The sequence below is a fragment of the Pecten maximus genome, chromosome 9, assembly GCF_902652985.1.
Source record: "Pecten maximus chromosome 9, xPecMax1.1, whole genome shotgun sequence".
NCBI classification, from domain to species: Eukaryota; Metazoa; Mollusca; class Bivalvia; order Pectinida; family Pectinidae; genus Pecten; species Pecten maximus.
This window is the reverse complement of record NC_047023.1, coordinates 42,018,275-42,030,377: the sequence shown is the minus strand read 5'-3', so window position 1 is coordinate 42,030,377 and position 12,103 is coordinate 42,018,275. Positions and strand designations below refer to the sequence as shown.

The window sequence follows — 12,103 nt, the reverse complement described above, 5'->3', positions numbered from 1 at the left end:
TGTACAATTATAGCCTTTTGATGAGGGCAATACATGGTTTTATTAAAGTAAAAAATATATTAACTGAGGACGAAGTCTGAGGTTGATATTTTTTCTTGGTAATAAAGCGATGTATTAACCGAATTGAAAAGGCTATAATAGTTTTATTATAAAATGACTGTTTTGTTTTTAATAATCAAGTAATGAATACAAGTAACACTGGTGTATGTAATGCTAGAGACTGATTTGTGAAGTATTTATAAATATTTGATTATATACTTTAACATTACGGTACGCATTCAAAAGTAAACTAATATATAGAATTCCGGATCTAAGACCCATTCCGTTTTCAATATTACAATCAGTAATCAATATCCTGTTTGGACTGCAGAGTTGAAAGTAAGTGTTTTGAATATGTTCGATGTCTCTGTTTTACTATTCAGTTGAATAATATAATAAGAGGTGATGGGTCCTATATGCAAACGCAAGATGTATTTGGTTCAAATCAATTGATCGATAGTCGTGATACGGACACAGCCCAATATTGTACGACGCGCTGGTACTACTTCATTGTCTGGATCTGCCGACCGTTGTTTTAGGACGTTGTAAAAATATAATTTACAAGTATACTGGTTTTGGGTAAATTTGTGTACTGGTCAGGTAAGTCTATATTTGTGTACCGTAGGCCTACTGGTCAGGTTAGTCTATATGTGTGTACTGTAGGCCTACTGGTCAGGTTTATTCTACATGTGTGTACTGTAGGCCTACTGGTCAGGTTTATTCTACATTTGTGTACTGTAGTCTGTAGGCCTACTGGTCAGGTTAGTCTTTTAGTCAATATCAGTCTTCGCATTTGACAGTCTATTGGAAGCCTTCAAATCTGCTATCACTATAAATATATGTGTCATGTTTCTATTGTATAGTGCTTAAATTGCAATATTGGGAGCTGAATTAAAAATAAGTTATATATACACATATCAAAATTTTGAAAACTGATATATTACAAAATCAAGTACATTGCAGCTAAGTGAATGATAAGTTCACACATTACTGATTGTTAATCTGTTTCTCAATGCTGTAACTTTTTTTTTTTTCACTTTGATGTGCATCTTAGCTTCAATACCAAATATATTCTTCACAGAATAAAACTAGCCTGTAGAGTATAGCAGCTGATATTCAATCATGTCTGTAAATTACTCGGATGGCTTGTCTCCATACAACCACAAGGGACGCTGTGGTCTGCCGGAAAAATACGATTCACCTGAAGAAGTTCAAGAAAAAGTAAAACAATTGGCAGAATGGGTTAAAAAAAGCAGTCACTTTGTGGTTCATACGGGCGCTGGAATTAGTACTGCCGCTGGAATCCCAGACTTCAGAGGACCAAAAGGTATGATCGCAGAATACTAACAATTTCCAGTGTATGTATAGTGTAATTTTTGTGTAAGTTTAGATAGTGTAGTGTTTAGTCAATCGCTTCTCTATTGGAATTATTATAGGCAATCGGGACTGAAAGGTATGATCTCAGAATAGCAGTTGAACAAGGAGTTATCAAGGACCAGTGTGTACAATTGTGCAGACAGCTTATAATTACAGATCACATTATAATTACTATCCGTCTTGGTTGTAATATGACTTGAAGGATTCTTGATTATAGTGGATAAATGATTTGTTGAATTGTCAGTAAACTTGGTGTAAAATCCAAGGTAATCAGTTAATGTGATTTTATTTCACATATAGTAATGAGGTCAGAAAAAGTATAAATTGTAAATATTTAAATAAGTTTTAGGGTATTCAAAATCTTAGTGTACTACAAAATATTGTGCAGCTGTGTTAACATTGTAGATTTTAAAAAATGTTGTAAAGGAGAGGTTACAAAAAAACATCTAGTATTGTGATTCAACCTTCACTAATTTAACTTTAACTGATTTAACCTAACTGATTTAACCTTAACTGATTTAACTTTAACTGATGTTGTGACCTCAGAGCTTCACTAGCTAAAATATGTTAAATCTTGGTGTTTAATCTATTACAGGTGTTTGGACTCTGGAACAGAGGGGTGAGAAACCCAATGTGAATGTGACCTTTGATAATGCTCGCCCTACCCGAACTCACATGGCTTTGGTTGCCTTGGAGAGAGCAGGTAAACTTACTGATTTCATATCAACCAAGAAAATGTTGTCTACTATTCTTTTTTTTAATGCAGATGTTTCAATCGAAAGTAAATAATAAGTTAATATATCTCTTAGTACTTCTGAGAAATTATATGAAAATTGGATAAGGTTTTGTATGATTTTTAAGTTTAAATGAACTGTCTTTACCAAATTTATATGTGGATTTCATATGGCATTTGTAATATTTCAATTTTTTTCCAAGTCAGTAATCACGTTTGATTGTTTCCTTTCAAATGATGTCTAGTATTTGTATTTATTGAAGAGTTTTATTTAATCCTAGATTATAGAATCATCATTTTCCACCCTCTACAGGTTATGTAAAGTTTGTGATCAGTCAGAATGTCGATGGTCTTCAGATACGGTCCGGATTTCCTCGAAATCGTCTGTCCGAGTTACACGGCAACATGTTTGTGGAGGAATGTGATAAATGTGGAACTCAGGTTTGTAAAGTTATATGCTGTTTATCATTGAAATTCTGATTATGAAGATATTAACTAATCTGAATAATGCTTTCCATTTTGTTCTGATGCAAATGAAGCAAATGTAGAAATGAAGTTGGTTTACTGCAAACACAACTACAGCTTTAGATTAAAGGCCAATTTGATTTGTAACCATGATTTACCAGGTTAATGTCAGCATGACGTTGAACAGCCCATTCAAAATTATGCAGTCTTATTATAATGCCATTTGAATGACTGGTATGACCTCAAACACATCACTACTTAGTTCCCACAATTTTTCATCACAGATACATTCTCAATCATTTTGGAAATAATTAAAAGCTACATTGCAAGTTATGATACACCTAGTATGTATGCTGAATGCTATACAATGTTCTAGTACACATTTCAGTTTAGATGTCATTGAATAGTGCTTATATTGTGTTTTGTTTTCAGTACATAAGAAGCACAGCTGTACCGACAATGGGTCTGAAACCAACAGGGGGCTCGTGTCTGAAAACCAAGGCAAGAGGAAGTGTTTGTCGGTAGGCAGTTCTTATACACATACATATCTATAAACTGTATTTCTTTTACTACAATAAAAAAACATTCCAACTTACACTCATCACTCTTATTGGTTTAGATGGAAAATGTAAGTTGTCTTACCGTGAGAGGAAACCTTAGTACCCTGAAAAAAATCAGGGAATACTCAAATACAGTGTACAGTTTCTCAGTTTAGTCATTTTTAGCTCGTCTCTTCGAAGAAGAGTGAGAGCTTATGTCGTCGCTCCGGCGTCGGCGTTGGTTTACCAAATGTTAAATTTTTGGTGCATGTGTTGAAAGGCATAGTAATTTATGGTAATATGGTCCCTGTGGGGGTCAAACTATCCCTGCCGGAGTTAAACTAAAAGATTTTTTGGGAAAAAAAAACAGATTTTTGAAAATTTTTGGACTAAGAACATTTTTGCGTTAAGTTTTTGGTGCAAGTGTTGAAAGGTATTAATACATCACTTCATAATTGTACTATGGTGCTGATAATTGGCAATAGAGTCCCTCTGGGGTTAGACTATCCCCTGCCAAAGTTAAACTAAAAGATTGTTTTGGGAAAAAACCAGAATTTTCAAATGTTTGGACTTATAATGCTTATAGTGCTGATAATTGGTAATAGAGTCCCTATGGAGTAAGACAATCCCTTCCTGGAGTAAAACTTTTAAAAAAAATTGGATTTTTTCTTTTTTAATCTGTGTTTTTTTGTTTTTGTTTTTAAATCTTTGGACTTTGTGTTAAGTTTATATTGTGAGTGTTGAAAGGCATAGTAATACATGGTATTAGGTTCCCTTTGGGGGTTAAACTATCCCTTGCCAGAGTTAAACTGAAATATTTTTTTGGGGAAAAAACACATTTAAAAAAAAAAATTGTGCAAATGTTGAAAGCTATTTAACACATCACTTTATGATTGTACTAGGGTGCTGATATATGGTAAAAGAGTCCCGATGGAGTTACACTATCCCTTCTTGGGGTGAAACTGAAAATAAAACAATGTGAAAATGCTCACAATAGACAATTTATACCGGTCCACATTTTTAGCTCGTCTCTTCGAAGAAGAGTGAGAGCTTATGTCACTCTGGCGTCGGCGTTGGTTTTCCAAATGTTAAATTTTTGGTGCATGTGTTGAAAGGCATAGTAATTTATGGTAAAATGGTCGCTGTGGGGGTCAAACTATCCCTGCCGGAGTTAAACTAAAAGATTTTTTGAAAAAAAAAACAGATTTTTGAAAATTTTTGGACTTAACATTTTTGCATTAAGTTTTTGGTGCAAGTGTTGAAAGGTATTAATACATCACTTCATAATTGTACTAGGGTGCTGATAATTGGTAATAGAGTCCCTCTGGGGTTAGACTATCCCCTGCCAGAGTTAAACTAAAAGATTGTTTTGGGAAAAAACCAGAATTTTCAAATTTTTGGACTTAGAATATTTCTGCGTTAAGTTTTTGGTGCAAGTGTTGAAAGGTATTAATACATCACTTTATAATTGTACTAGGGTGCTGATAATTGGTAATAGACTCCCTCTTGGGTTAAACTACCCCCTGTCGGAGTTAAACTAAAAGATTATTTTGGGAAAAACCCAGAATTTTCAAATTTTTGGACTTAGAATATTTCGGCGTTAAGTTTTTGGTGCAAGTGTTAAGAGGTTTTAATACATCACTTTATAATTGTACTAGGGTGCTGATATTTGGCAATAGAGTCCCTATGGAGTAAGACAATCCCTTCCTGGAGTAAAACTTTTAAAAAAAAAATTGGATTTTTTCTTTTTAAATCTGTGTTTTTTAGCTCGTCTCTTCGAAGAAGTGTGAGAGCTTATGTCCGGCGTCGGTGTCGGCGTCGGCGTCGGCATTGGTTTTCCAAATGTTAAATTTTTGGTGCATGTGTTGAAAGGCATAGTAATTTATGGTAATATGGTCCCTGTGGGGGTCAAACTATCCCCTGCCGGAGTTAAACTAAAAGATTTTTTGGAAAAAAAACAGATTTTTTCAAATTTTTGGACTTAGAATATTTCTGCGTTAAGTTTTTGGTGCAAGTGTTAAGAGGTTTTAATACATCACTTTATAATCCTACTAGGGTGCTGATATTTGGCAATAGAGTCCCTATGGAGTAAGACAATTCCTTCCTGGAGTAAAACTTTTTTTTAAAAATTGGATTTTTTCTTTTTAAATCTGTTTTTTTGTTTTTGTTTTTAAATCTTTGGACTTTGTGTTAAGTTTATATTGTGAGTGTTGAAAGGCATAGTTATACATGGTATTAGGTTCCCTGTGGGGGTTAAACTATCCCTTGCCAGAGTTAAACTGAAATATTTTTTTGGGGAAAAAACACATTTTTTAAAAAATTTTGTGCAAATGTTGAAAGCTATTTAACACATCACTTTATGATTGTACTAGGGTGCTGATATTTGGTAAAAGAGTCCCTATGGAGTTACACTATCCCTTCTTGGGGTGAAACTGAAAATAAAACAATGTGAAAATGCTCACAATAGACAATTTATACCGGTCCGCATTTTTAAAGGGAGACAACTCTCATTAGGATAATATTTTGTCAAAAAATTGAAGAAATATGTCCAAAAGCAATTACATTTGTATTTAATATATTCATTTAATCTACAACAGCATAGCTTGTCTCCTGAATATTTGTCAATAAATAATTTATATATATATAAATTGGTATGGTTTTGAAAATTGCATGAATTCACAAAGCATAATCTGATCAAGTAAACAATATAAATATTATTAATGCAATTTGCGAAACCATTCCAATTAAAATATTTTAATTATTTATCGACAAACATTTACGAGACGAGCTACATCGTTTATGCTGTTCTCCAACAGCTCTTGTTTTTCCTTTTGTCAATTTTTGTGCATTAGAAATTGACTGAATGCAAGGAGGTCTATGATATTAGTAAAATGATGTATTACAGTGAGTTTCACTCTCAAGGCAGAGTTATATTTGTCACAATAGGTTTTGCTTTGCCAGAAAGAAGTATGTGAACTTCCAACTCAGTTAGGGTACTGAATAATTGAAATCTCTTGATATAAAGTAAAGTGAAAAGTGGATTTATTGTCATATTATTAATTTAGATTTTGTTTTTTTGTAGAGGTAGGATGAGAGACACCATATTGGACTGGGAAGATGCCTTACCAGAGAAAGATTTGGACATGGCAGATCTGAATTCTAGGTACAATTAAAAATTCATCTTTTGATTTTACAACAATTTCAAAACAAGTTATATTAACAGATATTTCTTGCTCCTAGGTGAGTGTTACCATCAGGCCACCCATCAATTTTCCTGTTATTCATTCATCCCTAAATAATTGATGTTATCATTTTTCTCAGAAAGTGTACGTGTATCTTCGTAAAATTTCATATGCAGGTTAAAGAATGTCTTTGCCCACAGTTGTATTATTTTGTTATGATTGACAAAATAAACACCATGACCAGTAGGTCCCCATCTTGGATTTTGACATTTTTTGAATTTTTATAGCTACACTTAATTGCTCCAACAAACAATAATTTGGCATCAATTTCTCTAAATAGCCAAAAAGTTGTGGAAATGAGACCATGATGTTTTTTTCTGATGGCAAAAGTGTCAATGGTAAACTATCAAGCATTGCATTCAGAAACCTTGCTCAAAGTGTTTGTCAAACTTTACCTGAACTGAGTATATACTAGGGCAGATACAAGTACTGGAGTACCCGAACACAGGTAAATCAATTGGAATATGTGTACCCTGGTACCTGTCAAAATAGGAAACACTGTCATCCTGAATTGGAAAGGCAACAATACCATATCCTGGTCATTCAGTTTGTTTTTACTCATACGATATATGCTTTATCAACCTTGTTATAATTTTCAATCTTACAATCGATTATACTGTGTGAACCTTTGTTCACGTCAGGGGGCCACGGTGGCTGAGTAGTTAAGGTGTCCCTACACTTTATCACTAGCCCTCCACCTCTGGGATGCAAGTTCGAAACCTACGTGGGGCAGTTGCAAGGTACTGACTGTAGGCAGGTAGTTATTCTCTGGGTACTCCAGCTTTCCTCCACCTCCAAACCTTGCACGTCCTTAAATGACCCTGGCTGTTAAAATGAAGTTAAACAAAAATAAACAAACAAAAAAAAAGTTCACGTCAGCTTTCCCAGCCTTTGGATAACACAAGATGCTGTCCGAATGATTATGTCATGCTTCCTGCTTTGCATGCACAATCAATATTTCTTCATTCACCGCAAACTTTTTAACTAATTTAATGCATAGTTTTACAGTTACATACTGTCAATTAATGCATCTGTTATAAACAACATGACTGGTGTATGGTCAAAATATGTCATGTACCCGAGTATGGGTTGAGTATTAAAATTCAGGTACCTGGGGACACAATTCTGTACCAATGACAGCCCCAGTGTATACTTAGATAATGTGCATTTAAGTGTATAACACACTTAATAGGGTAATCATCATGTCCTTCTGTCCGTCAGTCTGTCCGTCAGCACTTTTAGTTCCATGCAATAACTCAAGTTTCCTTTGGAAAGTGCGTGCATGGGATAGCATTTCTATGTCAAAGGTCAAGGTCACAGTTACTACAAGAAGAAAATCAGTTTCCAAGCAATAAAATGAGTTTTCCTGGGCCTGTGTAACTCAAACTTCTTAAAAGAGTTTCCTTAGAATTGCTTTTCAGTGTCAAAATTCAAAGGTCAAGGTCACTATAACTAAGTATTCATAAACAAATCACCTTCCATGCAAAATCTAATGTTTGCTTTGGCTCATCAAATGAATAGAAAATAAGTTTCCTTAAAGTAACATGAGTTTCTTTTTCGCCTATCAAACACAAACTTCATTAACAGTGCTTTCTTTTTGAAAGTACTTGCTTTTCTGTGTCACTGATCAAATGTCACTGCTGCTAAATATAGATAATCAGTTTTCATGTAATAACATGAGTTTTTCTTTTGTCTCGAAAACTGATACCGCTTCTTTCTTAAAAGTGTTGCTTGCAATTGCTTTTCAGCTTTGAAGGTTAAAGGTCAAGGTCTCACTTGTTTTGTTGACTTTGATGGCAGGGTGTAACTTAAGGTTTGCCAGTAATATAATCTGTCAGTCTGATCAGCCATCCTGAATTTTGACTTAAATATTTAGTGTGCTGTTGTTCATTGAAACTTTAACCTGGCGTTACACTGATGTGCAGATATGCAATAAGGGTTTAAAAAAAACTTAGGTCAAGGTTACTAATATTATAACCCAACATATTATACTGTCAAAAATCAATATCTAAGGCCCTTTACTGAAGTTCAAACTTTCTGAAACTTTGCATGATAATTATTTTAAGAAATGCAACTAGGAAATGCTGATGCACATTATAGGTTTGAAAACTTCCTTAAGGTCAAGGTCAAGGTTGCTGTTACTCAAAATATAACTAGGAATATACTTTAAAGTACATCATATAAGGCCCTAAAGGAATGCAACATTGTAAGGTCAAGGTCATAGTTTAGTTTGTGTATTTGCAGTGTATGAGTTGTAATTCTGTGTCAGTGTATGAGTTGTAATTCTGTGTCAGTGTATGAGTTGTAATTCTGTGTCAGTGTATGGGTTGTAATTCTGTGTCAGTGTATGAGTTGTAATTCTGTGTCAGTGTATGAGTTGTAATTCTGTGTCAGTGTATGAGTTGTAATTCTATGTCAGTGTATGAGTTGTAATTCTGAGTCAGTGTATGAGTTGTAATTCTGAGTCAGTGTATGAGTTGTAATTCTGTGTCAGTGTATGAGTTGTAATTCTGTGTCAGTGTATGAGTTGTAATTCTGTGTCAGTGTATGAGTTGTAATTCTGTGTCAGTGTATGACTCTGTTTTAGTTCAGGTTTAGAGACACATACATGGTTGGGCCTCATTGAAGTGTCAGTAATCTATAGCTAGTTATTGATGTAATATACACATTTGATGTTGGAAGGGAAATTTTCAGTATTAACACTGAATTCAGTATTTTAAAAAGATTTCCTCCTGTTTGTGTCAATGTTATTTTTTTTTTTTTTCATTATTTCTTTATTTTTATACTTAGAGATGCCTCAAAACATAAATGTTTAGCTTCACTTCTTAGAAAGTACCAGTGTTCTATCAACAAAAACTTGGAATGTGTTTACATTTCAGTATTCATTAGACATCACAACCTGTGTTAAAGGTGGCATGGATTCTATTTTTAGTTGAAGTTCCTGGATCAATGAGAATTGACTCTACACACAGGAGTCATAGCTTGATCAATTTTTATGTTAAATTAGACACATATATATTTCTGTATCTGTTTTAATTTTGTCTTTCTTGGATTTTCAGGAAAACTGATCTAAGTCTGTGCCTAGGAACATCTTTACAGATAATACCTAGTGGAAATCTACCTCTTCTTACTCGCAAAAATCATGGCAATCTTGTCATCGTCAACCTTCAGGCAACCAAACATGATCGTCATGCAGATTTACGAATACATACTTATGTTGATGATGTAATGATGAAGTTATGTGAAATCATTGGAGTAGAAATTCCAGAGTATGAGCAACCAACTGTCAACCTGGAATCAATTCACACAGTTAAAGGTGAAAAGAAATGGAATGTCCTGATCAAAGATGCAGTCTTAAAGTCAGAAAATGTAAAATCAGAAAAAAAAGTGAAGAAAAGACATTTGGAAACAAAAACGGACACCCAAATTAAAAATGATACCGTTAACGTTGAAGTCAAGCAGGAAACACAGATTCCGAATATCAAGTTAGAAGAAGTGAAATCAACTAGTGTGACTAATTTAAATGTTCAGAACAAAGCTGAGGACTTGTCTGGGTCTGAAGATAATAAAACGGATCTCGCCATCTCAATAGGTACATGTATAGAGGATTCTGAATCTCTGTGTTGTCTCCCTTCAAGTACAGATGTTGGAGATAGCACAACTAACAATGAACAACAGGCAAAATCACGAGACTTTGGATCAGACCAGGGACAAGTCACTCCAGATTTACACAGAGATCTTGATGCTCCAGTTACAAAATTCAGGAAACTTGATGACATTTGATTTCAATTTTTTATCCTGTAGATATGAATATCAATAAAAAATACATCTATTTTATCATAGATGTATTTCTTCACTATATACATCCAGTCTCCGTCCATCCTTCCACCTGCACAAAGCTTGTGTACAAGATATGTCATGAATCCTAGATCAGGTTCATATCCACACAATACCTGGTTATATCATCCCAACAGAATCCTATATCAGGTTCATATCCACACAATACCTGGTAATTTCATCCCACCAGGATCCTAGATCAGGTTCATATCCACACAATACCTGGTAATATCATCCCACCAGAATCCTAGATCAGGTTCATATCCACACAATACCTGGTAATATCATCCCACCAGAATCCTAGATCAGGTTCATATCCACACAATACCTGGTAATATCATCCTACCAGAATCCTAGATCAGGTTCATATCCACACAATACCTGGTAATATCATCCCACCAGAATCCTAGATCAGGTTCATATCCACACAATACCTGGTAATATCATCCCACCAGAATCCTAGATCAGGTTCATATCCACACAATACCTGGTAATATCATCCCACCAGAATCCTAGATCAGGTTCATATCCACACAATACCTGGTAATATCATCCCACCAGAATCCTAGATCAGGTTCATATTCACACAATACCTGATAATAACATTCCACTAACAAAATCTACATCTGATTAGATTTTAGCGGTTAAGGTTGAAGGAGAATCTGTATTTTTAGTGATATACATGATGTTTAAAACTTGCTAGGAATGACTTGTGATGGTTGTGATCAACTGTTGTTATTCTTCAAACTGGTTCATATTTTAACATGGATGATACAGCAGCCATTAGTTTTAAGATTTGATTGGCAATCATAGTTTTTGTAAGAAATATCCATTTCATACTTCTTCCTTAGTTCTATTGATTATATTTTACTAGGAGTGATTTCGAGATAGTTCTGAACATGTATAAAGTTATTTTTTTGGAACAACATACAGTTTTCGGTACCCAAGATACCCAGAGTGATGATATTTTGTCAGAAGCATGGCGGGATGAAAGGCTATCAAAGCATGACATTGACCTACTTTAAAGGTAACAAGGGTCAAATTGGTTAAAATATCTTAATTACTTATCAATAATCAATAACCAAATAAGCAAGAGGCCCAGGGTCATGATATTGGGACAGTGGCATGCTTTGACAACCGACTGAAAAGTTTGTTCATCAATTATCAGTATGTATTTCAGACCAATAAGGCCTATTGCGATCTTGTCTACTTCAATATTTTTAATATTGTTTTTTCATTTCTATGAGAAATAAAGCTTTTTACAATACTATCAGCACCTCAAAGTGATAATTTCTAACAACTTAAAAATTCTTTAACAGAGAATGTGCATGTTCAAAATTTCATGCCAAAGAAAAGAACATTTGTACACTTTCTCTTCCCAATCTGCAATGAAACATCTACTGATTAATCACATTAAGCTAGGCGGACCTTTATAAGATTATGACAAAAAAAAAACCCGAAAAGATTGAGGATAATTCATATCTAAATTCAGGGTTCAAAAACAGTATCTGAGAGTTAGTTGTAAGAGTTGTCTTTCCTACTCTAAGAACTAGAAGTGCGGCAAGATCTAGATCGCTCATCACAGAAAATGTAAATACTTTTAATTCTGACGAGGAAATACACATCACTTAATATAAAACTAACAGGAAGTATAAGAATTGTTTCCTTTACATGCATTGTTCCAAATGCAGTTTTAATACATTTTTGTCCATAACATGTTTCATTCAGATACGTGAACTGCCCGAATGTCCGTCATGATCAGCTGTTTGAGTAGAACTTGATGTAAACAAAATAAAACTGCTCCAGAGAATTGACATAATTCAATTACAACAAAATTACTAACATAATAACGAAACCATGATTTGAACTAG

The 12,103-nt window shown here is 34.1% G+C and overlaps 1 protein-coding gene across 1 annotated transcript; it reads left to right on the top strand.

Moving 5' to 3' along the window:
* The first annotated feature begins 332 nt into the window (after positions 1 to 332).
* On the top strand, positions 333 to 10,260 carry LOC117334826 (NAD-dependent protein deacetylase sirtuin-6-like). Its single transcript, XM_033894643.1, has 7 exons — positions 333 to 378; positions 1,121 to 1,366; positions 2,012 to 2,119; positions 2,463 to 2,590; positions 3,047 to 3,135; positions 6,236 to 6,316; positions 9,455 to 10,260. Exons 2-7 carry the CDS (start codon positions 1,162 to 1,164, stop codon positions 10,176 to 10,178), a joined length of 1,335 nt encoding a protein of 444 aa, XP_033750534.1. The 5' UTR covers positions 333 to 378; positions 1,121 to 1,161; the 3' UTR covers positions 10,179 to 10,260.
* Positions 10,261 to 12,103: the final 1,843 nt, after the last annotated feature.

Coding starts and splice junctions, on each gene's coding strand:
- LOC117334826 (XM_033894643.1), top strand. CDS start 1,162: ATGTCTGTAAATTACTCGGATGGCTTGTCTCCATACAACCACAAGGGA. Junction 2,591..3,046: donor GTGATAAATGTGGAACTCAG/GTTTGTAAAGTT, acceptor TTTTGTTTTCAG/TACATAAGAAGCACAGCTGT. Junction 6,317..9,454: donor ATGGCAGATCTGAATTCTAG/GTACAATTAAAA, acceptor TTGGATTTTCAG/GAAAACTGATCTAAGTCTGT.